The 20,388-nt window shown below is 34.6% G+C and overlaps 1 protein-coding gene across 5 annotated transcripts in view; it reads left to right on the top strand.

Annotated features, from left to right (window-relative positions):
* The window catches only part of DNAJB14 (DnaJ heat shock protein family (Hsp40) member B14), a 49,323-nt gene that overhangs the window by 15,923 nt on the left and 13,012 nt on the right, over positions 1-20,388 (top strand). For 4 of the 5 annotated variants that reach the window (XM_034671463.1, XM_034671462.1, XM_019808752.2 and 1 more), the window contains exons 2-4: positions 476-647; positions 7,960-8,105; positions 19,366-19,551. In XM_034671463.1, the coding sequence (XP_034527354.1) occupies positions 476-647; positions 7,960-8,105; positions 19,366-19,551 (504 nt within the window). Of the gene's footprint in view, positions 1-475; positions 648-6,451; positions 6,508-7,959; positions 8,106-19,365; positions 19,552-20,388 lie in introns of those variants that run through there. The other variant, XM_034671464.1, reaches the window with a different exon arrangement.

A 20,388-nucleotide genomic window follows, 5' to 3' on the forward strand; every position in this document is an offset into this window, starting at 1 on the left:
TGAGCATTTTCTAGAAAATAAGTGCAGAATTAAAGTTGACAGTTATTCTTTCTGAGCATTTTGAAAGTATTATTTCCATGCCTTTTAAAACTGCCATTGTTATTGTTGAGAAATAAATAGAAAGTCTAATTTCTGTTTCTTTGTAGATAATCTCATTGGCTTCTTTAACAACTATCTCTTTTTCTTTGGTATTCTTAGTTTCACCATGATATGACAAATGAAAGTGTGTCATAGGAATTAAATGATAGTAATTTTGAGTTATTACATTTAATTTCTTCGTATTCTACTTCTAAGTGATGATTATTGATCTGTAAACAGGGATATAAGGGAATATATTTTATTTAAAAAAAAACCCTACGGTGAATACTTTTGGAGTACATGATTCTTAATTTTTCAGCTTTTAACTTTCTTCTCAAGATCACGTGTATGTACATGATGTAACATGGCATAGTATGCTTTCTGTATTTTCCTACAGCACTATTGGAAATAATTATGAAAAATGGAAGCACTGCTGGAAATAGCCCTCATTGCCGAAAACCGTCAGGTTGTGGTGATCAGAACAAACCTAATTGCACAAAGGATAGCACATCTGGTAGCAGTGAAAGTGGAAAAGGCTACACCAAAGACCAAGTAGATGGAGTTCTCAGGTAGGGATAAATATGACTTATATCTCAACTATAATTGATATTAATGTAATTTTTAAATATTATAACGCCTAAAAAAATGTGTGAACTATAATTCAGTGGAAGAACAAACCTGGAAAAATTGAGCCCTGGGTGTTTTATGCTTTATGTTATTTATCAAATCAGTCTGTAAAGTACCAACTCTATGGAAGGTTCCATCTTTTAAAGTAACTGTAAGGCAAAAGTTGCTTCCGAATATTTTTTCTTGGGGAATAGTATTTCAAATTTTTGACGCAGTATAGTATTTAGATAACTGTATTAAAAGGATAAAAGAGGGGAAAGAATTGTTTTGTCTTTGTATGCAGGAAAGTAGGAGGATTTCATATCAGAGGAAAATTGAGGGCAATAGCAACAGCATTTTCCAATTCCTACTTGTATTAATGTAGCACAATTTTTTTGTATTTTGTTAAGGCCATCTTCATATATATATATATACACACACACACACACACATATATGAACATAATAATACCCTCTTCTTTTAGTATTTTTCTTACTCTAATTATTCTGCCTCTGTGTTTTTAGTTTTACTTCATGTTACACTTCTACTTAAAGTAGAAGAATTAGGTAGAGTTGGAAGATTGTGAATTGAGTTTTGGGGATCTGACATAACTGATTTTATAATTAAGAAAAGATTTTTTGGAAATAAAATGAACCTTTGAGTATAAAACACTACAGAAAATGCTGTTTTGTTTTCTGCTACAGCTTAGGGAAGCTGTATTGATATTGTACTGATGTTGCTCTCTAGGGAAACTAAAGTGTAAGGATGAAGGACTCTAAACAGAGATTAATCAGATAATTCACACGGAGAGTGAATTATAGTACAGTGAACTAGCACAAGTGAAGAGTAGATAAAACTAGATTGTCTTTATGTTTTCTTATCTGTTTTTCTTCTGATCTTATTTCCTTTTTTTCTTCACCCTTTTTTCTCCATTGCTTTTTAGTTCATTCTTTTTTTTCTTACCATAATTTAGAATTGAAGTCATTTTAAGTCAAATATCAATGTATTTACATTTTTTCGTTTTTCCCTGTATATTTAGATGTTAAAGGTTGATTGTAACATTTTATCTGAGTGTGGCCACAGATGTTGGTGTTTGGTGGAAAAAAAGTAGAGAAAAAAGACTCTCTAATCATGGTGAAGCCATGCTAAAGGGTATTTGATTAGCACGAATGGTAGTAAAGCACTTTTGGGATATAAGCAATTTTGCTAACTACTTTTATAACTAATACTGTGTGAGAATGGGCTGAGTATGTGAGATAAGTGAATGAATAAATGAGAGACTTCCTTTTGAATTTCTTTAATAAAAAGCTTTAATTAAATGGTGTGCTGAAATGTGTTCCAGGAAACCACATCTATTTGAAAACAAATTGTATTTTCTTGTAGAATTTACTCTGTATGGACAGTATGTTCTTAATTAAAGACCTAAATAAAGTTTATTGTATTGTATGTGATTTCTGTTTAGAATCATTTTGTGATTAAAGAAAAGACTGTAGAACTACTTACATGTTTTGAAATATCACCAAAGAATAGAGTTGAAAGTTTTGGATAATAGGTATCCCCTAAATCGGTGCTGTTTTTTAAAAATCTTTTTTTCTTTGTTTCCTCTACCCTCACCTTAAAAGGAAAAGAGGAGTAGCACAAAGTATGGTAGAAATAAGGAAGGAAGAGCAGTGCTTTGTTTTACTATCACTTGGAGTATTTCGGCAGGATAGCTTGAGAATGGAAGAATGAAAGATGATGGTGTATGGCCAGATTTGGAAAGATGGAAACAGAAGGTTGAGGGAGTTTCTGTCTGTTGGCTTCTATATTATATTCTCTGTGAAATTGGAGATGAGGTTATCCTCTGAGAGTTAGAAGAAAAGAGATGAGATTGGAAGCTTGAGGAGAGTTGTAGAAGTATGGAAAATTTACAGAGGGGAGAGGCAAAGGGAATGGAAGGATTGCTGGTTAGCATTGAGGATCCAGCCAAGTTTGAGACGATGACTGCTTATTAGGTATAAGTATTAGCTTAGTAGTACAGCTGTATTAGAAATTGTTTCTCTGGTCAATAATTTTCTTATCCCTTTTTTATTAAATGCAGTTTTTTTTCCTTTGAGGACTAAATGTGATTGGAACATTCTTTAATAGAATCCCTAAGTTATTCAGAGTACTTTATTTTTTTATTTTTTATTTTTTTTAAGATTTATTTGACAGAGACACAGCAAGAGAGGGAACACAAGCAGGGAAAGTGGGAGAGGGAGAAGCAGGCTTCCTGCTGGGCAGGGAGCCCAATGCGGGGCTCGATCTCAGGACCCTGGGATCATGACCTGAGCCGAAGGCAGATGCTTAATGACGGAGCCGGCCAGGCGCCCCTATTCAGAGTACTTTAGTTGATAACTTACATGAGTTGCTTAGCTGAATTATGTAACACTTACTCATTATATTAGCCTTCATAAGTGTTGCTTTAGTGAGGTAACAGATCACCAGCAAACACTTAGATGCTGTATGTTTTTGTTTTTTGTTTTACCTATACACAGGGGATTTTTTTCTGAAGAAAGCCACGTTATCTTGTGTTAGCAGGATTATGCAAACAAGTTGCTCAGTGACAGTTTGGCTCAATGGGAGAAGCCATGCAATAATACTGTATCCATTGCATAAGTAAGAGCTAGCTTATAATAAGACTGAAGAAAAAGTATATAACTTTGTAAAGCTAATATTCTGTGTAACTGAACACTGTTGTCTTTGAGTTGAAATATATTGAAAAATTATTGAGAAGAAGTATCCTGGATCTAATTTCAAGTTTTTAATTTCTCATTGAAAAAAAGCCCATCTTTTATTTTAAAAATTTACAAGATCATTGTTAAAGCATTAACTGGGTCATCATTCTATTTATCAATTAGGAACACTTCCATACAATTGTTAAGTCACTTGAATTATAGGGATTTGATTAGAATTTAGATTTAAGCTGTAGTTCTTGAAGTGAAATCATTTTGCTAAACTTATTTTTTTTTAAAGATTTTATTTATTTATTCGACAGAGATAGAGACAGCCAGCGAGAGAGGGAACGCAAGCAGAGGGAGTGGGAGAGGAAGAAGCAGGGCTCATATCAGAGGAGCCTGATGGGGCTCGATCCCATAACGCCAGGATCACGCCCTGAGCCAAAGGCAGACGCTTAACCGCTGTGCCACCCAGGCGCCCCCATTTTGCAAAACTTATAAAGTAATCCTCTGTCTCAGGAATAAATAAGTATTTCCCTAAACACCGATTAAATTTGGAGTCTACTCAAATGATCAGCTATAACATGCAAAAAAGAATTGAAGGAGAACCTTCCTGCCCTACCCACTATGGTTTCATGCACATCAAGGAAGACATAGGGGCTGAACTAGATGTACTTCTCCATTGTGGAGCTGCCAGTCAGTCTTTCTGGGCTGATTAAACAATATTTCCTTCCAGAGTAGGTAATAGGTTACCTCTTTTTAATTTATTTTCTTTTTTATCTCTTTCTAAAAAATTCTTTGGTGAAGAAGGAGAAGGTTTGAATCTTTCCGTAAGGAGTGAACTGTAGAAAGTATGACAAATTCATTTAATTGGTGAAGGAATGATGAAAAAAATATGAATTAAAATAAATATATGAATGGTAATTTTTCATTCAAGTGTGAAAAATTAGGTAAAAGTGTATCTGGAGGATTACTTGAAATATATACTGGTGTATCGAGCAGGTGCATTGATGATGGCAACTTTGTACCTCTCTTCTGGCTTCTTAAAAAATTTCTCCTCTAATATATGATGAAACGCTCAGTGCAGGGAGGATATGATAAAACTAGCTACACTTAAGAATTAGTGAAATAATTGTTTTCCTACTTTTTTTCTCTTTGTGACAATTCTTTTCCTTTTTTAAAGATTTTATTTATTTGAGAAAGAGAGCATGGGGGGTGGTTGGCAGAGGGAGAGGGAGAAGCAAACTCCCTGTCTTTGTGACAATTCTTAACTTTATGACCCATCTTGAGAGGCTTATGAATTCCAACCTAATTTCCCTACACTATCCAGCAGTCCTCTCTTGGGCTGCCTTTTTCTATTGCCTAGCCTTTTCATGGTCAGGAAATCTCAACAAAACAATTTTGGAGGGTTAATCTGGTATATAATTAATCATCTTATGCATACAAACCAAGTAATAATGACTTTAGGATTGTTTAGTGTTTTGTTTGTTACTGCTTTTGTTTCCTGCATTCAGATACTATCTGTCATATTCATAGCTCTATTCCTTGTCCTACAGTCTATTCTCCTCTATTCCAAATTGACTTCTGGTGCCAGCTACATTTTTATTATAGTACTTACCACCTTTGACTTTTAGATCTGAACCATTTCTGCCCTTACATTGGACCCAGTCATCCATATGTCCATTCGTCGTCCATCCTTTCAACACATATGGTGAACAAGACTTAATCCTTGCCTTCAAGGGGCCGGTAGTCTAGAAGAGTAGTCGGACAAGGTAGCTGCAGTACACTGTGGTAATTGCTGGGAGAGGGCTCGCGGCCAGAGGGCTTTCGGGGATATAAGAGGAACACCAAACCTAGTCTTGAGGAATTTGAGTTCTTGAGAAAAGGAAAAGGTAAGTTGAGGTCTGAAGAAATTGTAGAAACTAACTAAGCAAGAAGAGAGGCAGAGAAGGCATGTTTTGGGCACCAAAACCAATATTTGAGGAAAATACCTACAAGGGAAGAGACTATTTAAACACTGATTGGAAAAGCAAACAGAAAGGAAGAGGTCGGTTACTCTGGTGTCCGAAGGACTCCTTTTCCTTGTTCTGATTCTGAGATAGCAGGATTTTTAAATCAGACAGACTGAGGTTTGAATCCTGACTTGTGAGGCCTTTTCTTTTTTTAAAGATTTTATTTATTTGACAGAGAGGGAGACAGCCAGCGAGAGAGGGAACACAAGCAGGGGGAGTGGGAGAGGAAGAAGCAGGCTCATAGTGGAGGAGCCTGAAGCAGGGCTCGATCCCAGGACTCTGGGATCACGCCCTGAGCCGAAGGCAGACGCTTAACAACTGAGCCACCCAGGCGCCCCTTGTGAAGCCTTTTCTAATCATCCTATTTAGAATAGCTGGCCTCCCGTCCATTCTCTCGTCTCCTTTGTCACTTTAATTTTTCCCTAAATATTTATCACCATATGATGTACTTCATATTTTACTTGTTGTTCTTCGCTCATCCCTCTCACAATTGTAAATTTAGTGTGAACAGGGATTTTTTTGGACTGTTTTATTCACCACTAGCATCTGAAACAGTGTCTAGCAGAAAGTAGATGATCTGTAAATTTTTGTTGAAGAAATAAATTTCAGTTTCCACCTATTACTTACTTGGTTACAGGACTTTTGGCAACGTACTTAACGATTTCCAGCCTCGATTTTCTCATTGGTTAGATAGGGAGAACATCTACCGAATGAGGAGTAAATGAGACAGTTTGTATAAAATAACCAACATGATAAGATTCTACAACTCTCTGTGTGAAATCTTTATAGACCAGATGTAGTTTGGAATTCAGAATTGTTCATATTTTAGAAAGGTAATAAGGAGCATAGATTTACATTACATAATAACACTTAACATCTGGCGAGCAGCCCATTACTTAATAGTAACATTTCTGCAGCAACATGTAGAAATAGTCACACTTAAATGGGATAAGTGAAAACTTTATAGCAGCTTCACATCCATTCAGGTCAAATTTTGCCTCTAAAAGAGTTCAAGTCAGGTTTTTGCAGTCAAATTATAGAATAACTTTCATTTTTCAGAGCTTTATGGATATTGGAACATGGATATGTGATTGTGGACCTGGGCCTGGCACACAGTAGGTGTTCTATAAATGTCCCCTTTCCCTTTTTCTTTATCACATAGTTTCTAAACATAACTGAGAGAATGGTTCTTACAAAAGCAGGAATCGTCCTGTTTTGTTCACTAATGTATCTCAAGTGCCCAGAGCACTGTCTGTGACATAACTGGTGCTCCATAAATATTGTTGATTAAATAAAGGAAATAACACGTTTATGAAATAAAGTTAACTATTAATATTTATTAAGTATCTAAAGTAGAAAAATCCAATTTTAATTATTACCATAAAGAAGACTGTATAACGGATTTTTGTTGATATGTGATTATAAAAAAGTTTCTTTAATCTTAAACATGTCATTTTTTTTTTAACTGTTCATTTAACAAATGTTGAATGCTTTCATTATGAAAGGAGAGCTAAGGCTCATTTATTCTAGAAATATTTACTGAGAACCTATCCTGTACCAAGCACTATCATGACTTATAGTTTCAGTAGTAAGATAAGATCAATCTTGTCTCTTTCCTTTGAGAACTTTGAGTCACTCTGCAATTCTGTAGCTACTGGAGAACAATTATGCCTTAGATCTTTTCACCTGTTACTGCCTCAAGCACTCACATATGGAACACATCTAAAGTCATAAAGTACTCCACAGAAAATGTTTAAAATGTTACTATATTTTAGTGAAGGAAAATTGTTAGATTTTAGGAGAATATTAGCATTTAATAGTATTAATGTTCTCTGCTCCATTCAGAGTATTTTTTTTCTTAATATACTTCAAAGACTCTGGGCTTAAATCTCTTAACATCTTTAATTAGCTATGTAAGTAATCTTTAAAAGTTTGCTAATCATAATGAAAATTGGGTCTAACGAGCATTTTTGAATCCTGTGATATATGTTATTATGAGATTTTATTTTTCTTAGATGAGTTCTCTTTTTAGTATAGTGGAGCTGAGTTAACTTGCCTTGACATTTATCCCATAGGGTACTTGTAATTGTTTTACATGCACTGAAGTGTTACTTTGATATTTGGTAGGTCTACATTATGTGACAACAAAAATCTTGGAATTCAATGCGTATTAATTAATTTTTAGCTATGACGTACTTGTGAAGAGTTCTGGAATTTTTTTGTGCACTTAAGAGTACTGTAAAATTGTTCTTGTTCACGCCTTCTAGTTTCAGTATGTGCTGTCCTTCATCCATGATTGTTACGGGCTTTGCTTTACTTCTCTAGTTGTGATAAAAAGCACCGAGGACATTCTCATGGCCAACTCTACTTAGACTGGAAAGAGGTGAAAGGAATGGTCTGTGGTCAAGAAGGAGAATGAAGCAATAACCTTTAATGGGATAAGCTATCATTTGACGGAAAACAATCCACAGACAGTTCTTTGCGCTATTCTAATAAGTAAAAAATTAGAGATACTACATGAAGTTCTTCCTTGAAATTTACATTATAACACACTGTTTTGTTCACAGCATAAACAAGTGTAAAAATTACTATGAAGTACTTGGAGTTACCAAAGATGCTGGTGATGAAGATTTGAAAAAAGCTTATAGAAAGCTCGCTTTGAAGTTTCATCCAGACAAAAACCACGCACCTGGAGCAACAGATGCTTTTAAAAGTAAAGTAAACCTTTTAAAGCAATTTTACTAAGCTCTTTTTAGAATCCACTTTACAATGTTTCATAATATCAAATTCTGCCTATATGGTACATTTAGAAGCCAGCATAAGCAAAGTCCTCAAAACCCTTTAAATCTCTACTGTTAATTTGTTATGCCAAGAGCCAAACAAATACACTATGGCTTCATGAAAGCAAAATGCCAGTTTTGGCGAAGTCCTAAGTAACTTTTCTAGGTAATCACGCATGCTTTCTAGTTTACCACACACTAGTAGTGTGGTGATTATACACAAGCTTCTAGTGTATTGCCATCTGCTTCCAAAGGGAACTAAAATAAAACATAGCTTTTGCAAGTTCTTAGGATAGTAGAGACTGTCTAGAATTGGGAAATTGCTTAGATTTTTCTGCCCGGTGTTCTTACATTTCTGCTAACTGGCCAATTTTTTTTTCATTTTCTTGTATGTGGTTCTAACTAATGTGATTTTTTTTTTTCTTTTTAAGAATTAGTTTCTTCAGGTGCCTGGCTGGCGTAGTCAGTGGAGCATGTGGCTCTTGATCTCAGGGTCATGAGTTCGAGCCCCACACTGAGTGCAGAGCTTACTTAAAAAAAAAAAAATTAGTCTTTTCCCCTTTGCCTACTATTCATTTTTCTTCATTTTCTTAATATTATTTCAGGGTTGGTTTTTTTGCCAATTTAGTAAATAAATGTCAGAGAGTTGATTTTTATAATTTTGTATTTTATTATATACAATTTATTCATAATAGTTAACTTCTAATTCATAGGAAAATTTTTATATTTGTGATTGTTCCTTCTTTTGAATTTGGCATTTATAGAGCCAACATTTAAAAAAAATTTTTCCACATTATGAATTAAAATAATTTAATTTAAAATAGTTGGTAAAGAACATTTAGGCAGTGAATTTTTGTATGTTTGCGATCTGCTAAGTGATTTTGATATTAATTCTCCATTAATGTTAAAAATGTTAAACTGCTTTCTCTCACTTCTGTATTGAAGTCATTTAGCATTGTTAGTCTTGGAATAACAGTAAGTGGACCTCCCAATATTTCACATCCTGTGTATTTTGAAGAGGTGAGCAGCATAAATGTCACCCCAGCTAGACATTCAGAAGGGGCTTTACAAGGGTGATTACCCTTGGATGTGGCACATTTCAGAGTCTAATGCTCTACTTTGCACACTAGACACTGAATATTTATCATCATCCTGGGAGGTGGTTCATCTCTAGAGAAGAGGCTCACATTATTCAATACACAGGAGGTTATCTGTAAATCAGAATGCCAATTTATTAATCCCAAAGAGGATCAGAATAGGGAGTTGGTTGATGAGCCCATTTTTCATTGAATGGAAACTACATAGAAAACTAGATTGTAATCCACAGATGCTTGGTGAGCAAAAGTAGTTAATTAGAAAATATTACAGTTAGTGTCATCATTCAGAAATGGCAGCTTTCATTTATTCTCAGCACACAGGGTCTTCTCTTTATCTTCTGAATCATCTTATTTTATTTTTAACCCATTGATCCGAACTTCTATTTTTGGGATACCAAGCTGTTTATTTTAAGCAAATACTATAGTCTTTTTCTTTTGTATGAAAACTAAGTATAGATTGATTGCTCTACCAAAACACTTTTTACAGAAGATGGAAACCATTTGCTTTTTATTTCCTCCAAGAACAGAAAAAGAGGAGATAATTGGTTTAGGGAATTAAATTAGATAGAAGAGATACTTTCATTTGTGTGTGTTTTTGTTTTGTTTTGTTTTTTAAGTAAGCTCAGTGCCCAATGTGGAGCTCGAACTCCCGATCAAGAGTCACATGAAAAAAAAAATGCTGAGCCAGCCAGGTGTCCCATCATTTGTGTGTTTTGTAAAGCTTTAAAAATAAGAGGTTGCTATCAAGGAGGATAGACTAAATGAACTCTTAAGTTCATGTGGCTGTTTGTTCTTTACAGTTAAGATTTTAACTCAAGTTTCTCAAAGAAGGGAATATTTTATTAACATCTAGAGAATGACTTGCACAGTACATATGAACATACTTTTAAAAAACATTTGAATGAATTGAAATGGATCCCTTTCCTTCTGTCTGACGTGGATGTCTTCAAAATATACCTGGTCTACTTTATCTTCAAAGACAAATACTTCAAAGTATTTCAGAGACCATTTGAATACTACCTGTGCCTGTTGACATACACATGAGGGTAATAACAAGGGGTGTGGTTTGGCTCTTTATGTGTTTATTTGATAAATAATAATGGATCAGATGCTGTTACCTGTGTTAGGCCTGGTAGTTCAATATTCTTAATATTTGGGCTAGTTTTGTAGAGAAATACAGCAGGAGAATACAAGATATTCTCTTGCTCAAAGAATTTGTAATTCATTAAGGAGAGAAAAGTATCACACAGAATATTTGGAATAATGCTAAGACCTAACATTTGACAGGCATTTTAGAGTTTTTCATTCCTGTTTTTTCATTTAATGCTTATTAAAAATCTTATGAAGTAGTCAGGGAACTAGTGTCACCCTCCTTTCCCCAGTAAGAAAATTGAGGCTCAGAGAAATTAACCAATTTACCCAGGATCTCTCAGAAGACTGAATATAGTTAAACACCAAAACATTTAATAAAGATGTTTGAAGAAAAGTCAGAAAGATAGATTATAATCAGAGTAATTAGAGAATATAAGTAGTAATTAGAGAATATGATAGATGAGAATTAAGAGTTTTCTAGACATGAGTATGATTAGAGAAGAGAGAAAATGGCAGAAATTTGGGTATGAGAATGAGGCAAGTGATTTAAAAATCAATGAGGACTTCTACTTTCAGGAAGATGGAATAAATGTACTTTCCCCTATTTCTTGCACAAATTATAATTGAATATTATATAAAAAACAAAGCAAACATTAAAAAAAAAAAAACTTTGAAAGGTGGAAAGAAGAAGGTAGATGAACTAGAGGCCTTGGGATCCAAAGAACTACATGGCAGTAAGTTGCTTGAGTTTTCATTTTGCCTTTTGTATCTTAGACTAGGTGCTGGAGAAGCATACAACCCAGAAATACCAATAATCACAGATAAAAAATCCCCAAGAAAAGCCTACTTTCTCTAGCTAAAGAACCAGGAAGGGGGCAACCTAGTAAGACAGAAAATTTTTAAGCAATAGCCATCCAATACAGCCAAATATCAAAGAAAAACTGTGGTCCCATCCATACCCCCATCAGCAAAGGCTGAATAAAGAACCTAGCCTGTCACCCTCTCTGGGCTGTAATAAGATGCCTTGACATGCCTACCCTCTTTACTTGGGGGGTAACAGAGATGATTGAGTAGGGAACTGGTCCTTCTGCTTGACAGAAACAAGGTGTCCCTTTGCATCCCCAGTGGGGTAGTGTCATAAGTGGCCTAGTAGAGAATCAGGACTTTTACCAGAGGTAAACAAAGCAATATCCTTTTCATGTCAGTGAAGCTACCTGGGGGGGCAGTAATGCAGCAGCCCTACCTACTCTTTCCAGCCACGGAGATGTCATTGGAGGCTTTATGGGAGACTAGAAATCTCATTCCTGCTCGGCAGTAACAAGGAGCTCCACCTTTCAGATGTCATCAGAGGCCAAGGGGGAAACCTGAACTTTTATTCCCATCTGGAAGTAACAAGGTGCTATTTCCTCTTCCTGTACCAGAATAATGTCAGAGGAGGACAGTTAAAAACAGGAGTTTTAGACAGGTCCATAGTCTCATAAGATAATACCTCATTTCAGTAGAAAATCATTTGTCATACTAAGAACGAGGAAAACCTCAAATTTAACAAGTCATAGATGTCCACATGGAGATGACAGAGAAGTTAGAAGTGCCTAACAAAGATTTTATTTTTAAAAATTTTTTGAAAAGATTTTATTTATTTATTTATTTGAGAGAGAGAGAAAGAGCATACAGAGGGAGAGGGAGAAGCAGACCCCCACTGGGCAGGGAGCCCGACGTGAGGCTCGATCCCAGGACCCTGAGATTGTGACCTGAGCCGAAGGCAGACGCTTCACTGACTGAGCCACCCAGGTGCCCCCCTAACAAAGATTTTAAAGCACCCATCATAAAAATGCTTCAGTGAGCAATTACAAATATGCTTTAAATAAATTTTGAAAAATAGTTTCAGCAAAGAAGTAGAAAATCTGAGCAAATAAACAAAAGGTATAAAGAATCAAATGGAAATGTTACAGCTTAAAAATATTAAAACCGAGGGACTCCTTGGTGGCTCAGTTGGTTAAGCATCTGCCTTGGGCTCAGGTCATGATTCCAGGGTGCTGGGATCAAGTCCCACATGGGGCTCCTTGCTCAGCGGTGATCCTGCTTCTCCCTCCGCCTGATGCTCCCTCTGCTTATGTACGTGTGCTTGCTCATGCTTTCTCTCTCTCTGACGAATAAATAAAATCTTTAAAAAAAAACCAAAATAAAATCTAGCAATAAATGGGATAAACAGTAGAATAACAGAGGAAAGAATCAGTGAACTGGAAAATAGAAAAATAGACATTATCTAGAATCTGAACAGTTCCGGGGACAAGTGGGACTATAACAAGATTTAACGTTTATATCATTGAGGTCTTAGAAGGAGAGGAAGAAGAGAGCATAGCTGGAAAAGTACTCTAAAATAAATAAATAAATAAATATTGAATACTTCCTATACTTGGTAAAAGATATAAGCTTACATAATTCAAGAAGTTGAATGAACCCCAAATAGTTAACCCCCCCCCCCAAATCCATACCAAGACACATCATAGTCAAACTTCTGAAAACTAAAGACAGAAAGAAAATTTTGAAAGAAACAGAAGAGAAATGACACCTTATCTGCTAGGGAAAAACAATTCAAATGACAGTGAATTTCACATTAGAAACTATGCAGGCCAGGAGGCAACGGCCCATTTTTCAAGTACCTTTTGAAAGAAAAGAACTTTTGCCCAGAATTGTATACCCAGCAAAAACATCCTTCAGGAATGAAGGGGAAATCTGGACATTTTCAGATGAAGGATAAAAGAGAATTTGTCATTCGCACACATACCCAAAAAGAATAGCTAAAGAAAATTCTCTAACCAAAATAAAACAGTAAAAGAAGAAATCTTGAAATAGGAAAAAAGAAAGAACGTGGTAAGCAAAAATATGAGTAAATGTAATATACTTTATTTCTCCTCTTGGATTTCTAGATTGTTTGACATTTGAAGCAAAAATTTTAACATTATCTGATATGGTTCTAAATGTATGCCAAGAAGACAATTATGTTATAAATGGGCAAGGATAAAAGAAAGTAAAAGTAAGAGTTTCACAGTACACTTGAACTAGTAAAATGATGACAGCGATAGGCTGTGATAAGTTTTGTATGTATAATATAATACCTAGAGCAACCACTGAAAAGTTATACAAACACACTCAGAAAACACTAGATAAATCAAAATGGAATTCTAAAAAAGAGATGTTTAAGTGACTCATAGGAAGTCAGGAAAAAGTACAGAAAACAAAAAATAAAATGGCAGAAATAAACCCTAACTTATCAGTAGCTACATTAAATGTAAATGATCTAAATATGCCAATTAAAAGACAGATCGGCAGAGTGAATTAAAAGACATGACTGTGTTATCGACAAGACACTCCATTTATAACAATATAGACAGGCTGAAGGTAAAGAGATGGAAAAATATGTATCATGAAAATGTTAATCCAAAGAAAGCAAGAGTGGCTATATTAATATTAGATAAAGCAGACAAAAAAAGTTACCAGAGAGAGAATTATATTATGATAAAAGGGTCAACCCTTCAAGAAGACATAACAATATATATGTGTTCACGTCCAAAAACAGATGCAAAATACGTAAATCAAAAACTGAAGGAGATATAGACAAATTCATACTTATAGTTGGAAACTTCAACACCTCTCTGTCAACAACTGATAGAACAGCTTGACAGAAAATCAGCAAGAATATGGAGGAATTAAGCATCGTTACCCAACAAGATCTATTCAATGTTTATAGAACACTCTACCCAACACCAGGAGACTATAAATTGTTTTTCAAGTGCTCACAGAACATACACCCAGATAGAGCATACCCTGGGTCATAAAGTAAACCTCCACCAAGTTAAAAGACTGAAGTCACACAGAGTGTGTTCTTTGACCACAATGAAATCAAAGTAAAAATTAACGACAGAAAGATAATTGGAATATGGCTAAACACTTGGAAGCTGGACAACACACTTCTAAATAATTTATGGGTCAAAGAAGTCTCAAGAAATTTTTAAAATAATACGTTAATCTGAATAAAAATGCAGCATATCAAAATTTGAGGGGACCAGCAAAAGCAATGTTGAGAGGATTCATGGTACAAGCAAATAGGAAAAAAAAAAAAAGCCTGAGGATGAGTAGGAATAGAAAGGAATTGCCTCAAAATGATAAAGGAGCAACTACAGAAAACACTATACTTAATGGTAAGAGAATGAACGCTTTCCCCCTAAGATTGAGAACAATGCAAGAATGTTTCCTTTCATCACGTTTATTCAGTATAGTGTTGGCAATTCTAGTCAGTGCGTTAAGGTGAGAAAAAGAAGACCCAAGGACTAGAAAGGAAGAGATAAAACTGTCCCTATTTACAGATGATTTAATTATGTATAAATCCCAAGGAATGCACCTTCCCCCCTCCCCAAATTTTAGAATCCATAAATATATTCTGTAAGATTTTCGGATACAAGATAAACGTACAAAAACTAATTTTTATATTTAGAAATATTTAGTTCATTTCTGTACACTAGCAGTGAATATATAGACACAAACTAAAAATACATTACCATTTATAATCACACATATACACACAAGAAATACTTAGTTGTAAATTTAACAAACCTTGTACAGGATTTTTATGCTGAATGCTATAGAACCACTAAGAAAGAAGTCAGAGAAGATCTAAATGAATGGAACGTTATATCATGTTCATGGATTGGAAGACTCAGCATAGTAAAGATGTCAAGTGTCCTCAAATTGGTCTGCATATTTAACACAATTCCTGTCAAAATCCTAGGAAGACTTTTTTTGTAGATAACAGCAAGTTTATTCTAGAACTCATATGGAAAGATAAAGAACCTGAATAAACAAAAACAATTTATTAAAAGAATGGAGTAGGAGTCATCAGTTTACCTGATTTCAGGACTGACTTTATAGCCACAGTTATCAAAACAGTACAGTATTGGCAGAGGGATAGGCAAATAGATCAATTGAACAGGATGGGGAACCCAGATATGGACCCATGCAAATATACCCAAGAGATTTTTGACATAGGTGCAAAAGCAATTTAATCAAGGAAAGACAGACTTTTCAACAAATGGTTTTGGAACAATTAGATATTCATAGGCAAAAAAAGTTAACCTTGACCTAAATCTTACGCTTATTACAAGAATGAACTTGAAATGAATCATGAAATATAAAACACTTTTTAACTCTTAGCAAAAATCATGGAAGCAAATCTTTAGGCTCTTAAGCTGGACAGTTATTTCTTATACTTAACACCAAAAGCATGGTTCATAAAAGGAAAAGTTAATAAGTTGGGTTTCATCAAAATTTTTTAAAGTTTGCTCTGCAGAGACCTTACACAGAGGATGAAAAGATAAGTAACAGTGGAGAGAATATCTGCCAAACACATATCTGAAAAGGATTAAGTATCTAGAATATATAAAGAACTCGCCAAATTGAAAATTTAAAAAACAGACAATTCAGTTAGGAAATGAGTAAAAGACATTCCACTGAAGATGACATACAAATGCAAAATAAGCAATGGAAAGATTTTTAACATCATTCATTAGCCATTAGAGATAATGTAAAGTAAAACCCAATGTGGGGCGCCTGGGTGGCACAGCGGTTAAGCGTCTGCCTTCAGCTCAGGGCGTGATCCCGGCGTTATGGGATTGAGCCCCACGTCAGGCTCCTCAGCTATGAGCCTGCTTCTTCCTCTCCCACTCCCCCTGCTTGTGTTCCCTCTCTCGCTGGCTGTCTCTATCTCTGTCTAATAAATAAATAAAAAATCTTTAAAAAAAAAAAAGTAAAACCCAATGAGATACCACTACGCACCTATCAAAATGGCTAAAATAATAAATAGCAACAACACCAGATAACCGGTATGGATGCAGAGAAACTGGATCACTCGTACATTGTTGATGGGAAGTAAAATGACACAGTCACTCTGTAAAACAGTTTGGCAGTTTCTCAAAAAACTGCTACCATACAACTACCATACAACTTAGCAATTGCATCCCTGAGCATTTATCCTAGAGGTAAAAGTTGATGTTTATACATAAACCTGTACGTGAATGTAAATAGCAGTTTTATTCATAATACCAAAACCTAGAAACAACCCAGATATTGTTCATTGGATGAATGGTGAAACAAACAGGGATACATCCATACCATGGAATACTACCCAGCAATAAAAAGGAATGAACTACAGTAGTGCCCCCTCCCCCCGCCTTACTTGCAGAGGAAATGTTCCAAGACTCGCAGTGGATTCCTGAAACTACAGATAGTACTAAACCCTGTATATACTGTGGTTTTTTCCTATACGTATCCACTTATGATGAAGGGTAATTTTTAAATTAGGCACAGTAAGATATTAACAATAATAACTAACAATAAAATACAACAATTATAATAATATACTATAATAAAAGTTATGTAAAAGGTCTGTCTCTCTCTCTCAAGGTATCTTATTGTACTTCATTCACCCTTGTTGTGATGATGTGAGATGATGAAATGTCTCCATGATGAGATGAAGTGATGTGAATGATGTAGGTGCTGTCATCAAGCATTAGGCTACTATTGACCTATGATGATAGGTTAGGAGGATGGTCATCTGCTTCCAGACCATGGTTGATTGAGGGTAACTGAAACCATGGATTGGGAGTGAAGCCGGGGACTACTGTTTTGGCTTACATAGCAACCTGGATTGATCACCAAAGAATTATGCTGATTGAAAAAACCCTATCCCAGATGGTTTCATTCCATTTATATGTTGTATTATTTTATTTATATAATATTCTTGAAATGCCAATAATATAGAAACAGATATTAGATTAGTGGTTGTCAGGGGTTAATGAGGGGATGAAGGAGAAGGAAGTGGGTGTAGTTGTACAAAAGCAACAAGAGGATGGTAGTGGAAATGTCCTATATCCTGATTATATCAATGTCAATATCCCATTTGTGAGAGTACTTTAACTTTACAAGATATTGCCGTTGGAGAAATTAGGTAACAGGTACAGAGGATCTCTCTGTATTATTTCTTACAACTTGGTGGAAGGTACTTTTGTTGAAATAAGTGAGACTGAGGTAGAAATGTACTTTGTAGCTTTTGGACACCAACATAAATTTTGGGTTTAATATTTTGGTAATAAGAAACTGAAAAAATTTTTGATTATGGGTATAGCACAAAGTAAATGGATAGAAAGTTACTCTAGTCACAGTAGATAAAATAAATTGTCTTGCATATACAATTATGGATTATAGCCATATTTTACACAGATTTTCTAAAATATCTTAATGTTTGAAAATTATTTTTTTAAATAGCAAAACCTTGAAACCTTAAAACCAATATATCAATAGTTTAAAAAGTAACAGCATTGTGAAATTACAGGGATACTCTATTTAGTATATAGAGGTAAAATCTAGAATTCATATTATTGGAAGTACATCTCTGGCAGATATTGATAGATATGCTGTTTTTTTGGGTATCAGTATCTTGGTGTTGTTTGTAAATACATTGTTTGGCTCTCTGATCATGCTTTCCCATTAGAGCAGCATTATAAATGATGGCTGTATTTCTGAGTCATAGATCTATTTGAGAATCTAAAGAAAGTTTTTGACAATCTCCTTCGATAAATGGACCATCCAACTAATTTTTCATACGTTGGGGTTCACAAACCACCTGAAAGCTATCTCTGAATCCCAGGTTTTAGAATCACCATCAGAAGAAAAATTCCAAAGTATATGGGTATAATTAATTTAAGTGTGATATGTAATCATCTAAAAACAGCTAACTAATGAGCATGTATTTGCTTGTACAGTACCTATGGCAGCTACCACATGGGATCCAAAAAGTATCTTTAAAATATCCCATATTGCAAAAGGCTTACAATCTACTTTAAGAAGTAAGCTATATTTATGAAATGATTATTAGAAGTGTCAGAATGAGAATAGGGTATTTCTGCTTTTAGATCAAAACATTATAGCTTTTGTAAATTACCTCAAGAAGACATTTTAGTAACCAATGTGTACCATTGCCTCTTTTGGACACAGGAGTATGAGATGGGAAATAGAATTCTTTAGAAATAAATATCTCAAAACTAGCAAAGTGAGGAATACTAGATACTATCTGGATCAATTCAAAAGCAAATTCTACTGGACCATGGGGATATTGCAGTGAAAACATAGACACCCTACCTACCCTCGTGCAGTTTAAGAGGAATAAATTGTTAATGAATAAAATGAAAAATAGCTCACTCTGGGCTGGAGTATACAAAAACAGGTTTACCGTGTAGGTTGAATAGAATATACTTACTATGCTAAAAAAATTTTTGACCTTGAACAAGTACCCTGACCTTTTTGAACCTCAGGAGGCTCAGCTGTAAAGTAGGAATAACAATGAAGAGTGTAATAACATATTGGGTTTAAAACCATGGCAGCTGGTAGCTACTGCTGTTGTTATTGGTCTGAATATAGCACTAATGAATGACTAGGTTAGGGTATTCAAGAGAAGTAGGCTATTAGAGGATGGAGCACAATAGTAAGAAAGCAAGATGAACGTTCTTTTATGTTCAACATAGTAGGGAGACTTCTTGGTCTCATATAAAAAATTTGTATTGGGAGGTAATAATATGTGTAAACTGCAAGCAATGTATAAATTTAATGTATAAACCTTTTTTATGGGGGGAAGAGGCAGAGGGAGAGAATCTTAAGCAGGCGCCACACCTAGCATGGAGCCCTCCACAAGGCTCGATCTCATGACCCTGAGATCATGACCTGAGTGGAAATCTAGAGTCTGATACTTAACCGACTGAGTCACCCAGCCACTGCTAATGTATAAACCTTTAAAAGAAATTGTTACTGTTTTACTATTTTCTTGATTTGCCTGAAGTAGGATTTGTTTTCTTTTTGGGTTTTTTTTGGTTAATATGACAGTAGCTTTTATATGGGCAAGTCTTTTTATAATATAAAAACTTTGCTTACCAACTTTTACTCTTTACCTTTTCAGAGATTGGAAATGCTTATGCTGTTTTAAGCAATCCAGAAAAACGAAAACAATATGACCTCACAGGCAATGAAGAACAAGCGTGTAATCACCAAAACAATGGTAGATTTAATTTCCATCGAGGTTGTGAAGCTGATATAACTCCAGAAGACTTATTTAATATATTCTTTGGTGGTGGATTTCCTTCAGGTATTTTAATGTTAGTTGTAAATATTATATTTATGAAGCTAGAGATTCTCACTTCCAGTTAGGTTATTTAGAGATTTATCTTTCTCCACTACATTCCTTATAGTATTATGATCTTCTGATGATTTTTCATGAAGGTAGAAAAAAATGTTAGACTTATTACCTTTACTGTAAGTTTGCCTTTTTTCTTGAACATGTTTTAATTTAAAAAAAAGAAATGAGTACAGATATTCTCTATTTTATATAAAGCTGAACAAAGGATGTATGAGTAGGAAATCCAGGAGCAATGTCTTAGTTAAGTGCTATTACAATTACGAGAGGTATCCTATACCCTGGACGACAATTTGAAACTGGTTCTCTGAAGATCTTTGTAGGTATTTCATTCATAACATTATAAATTGCTAATTTGGATATATATGGAGGTACCTTCCATTGAAATATTAAAATGTCTGATTCATAGGTTATATATAAAGTAAATGGGTTTTTTAAATTATAGTAAGACAAATATTTAGTTGAACTAGGCTATCAAAGTAAAACACTGTAGAGGTACTACTAAATGAATTGATTTTATAGTACCAGCATAATAGTACCAGCATAAGTTGTATTGAACTCTACTTATATTTACTATGAGTTGTGTGAAAATTAATTTTCTTTGAGAATAGCTCCTATAAAGTAGTTAAAATTACAGCTCCGGTCATGTTTACAACATTTATTTAAGTGCTAAGTTAAACATTCAATTCAAAATTAGGAGAATCTTTATGAATGTAGCAATATACTTTGGTCTGATGGCCCTGTCTGGATATTATGGAGAAAGATTATGGCCATTAATAGTCAATAATA

This window comes from Ailuropoda melanoleuca, chromosome 11, assembly GCF_002007445.2.
Source record: "Ailuropoda melanoleuca isolate Jingjing chromosome 11, ASM200744v2, whole genome shotgun sequence".
Classification (NCBI taxonomy): Eukaryota; Metazoa; Chordata; class Mammalia; order Carnivora; family Ursidae; genus Ailuropoda; species Ailuropoda melanoleuca.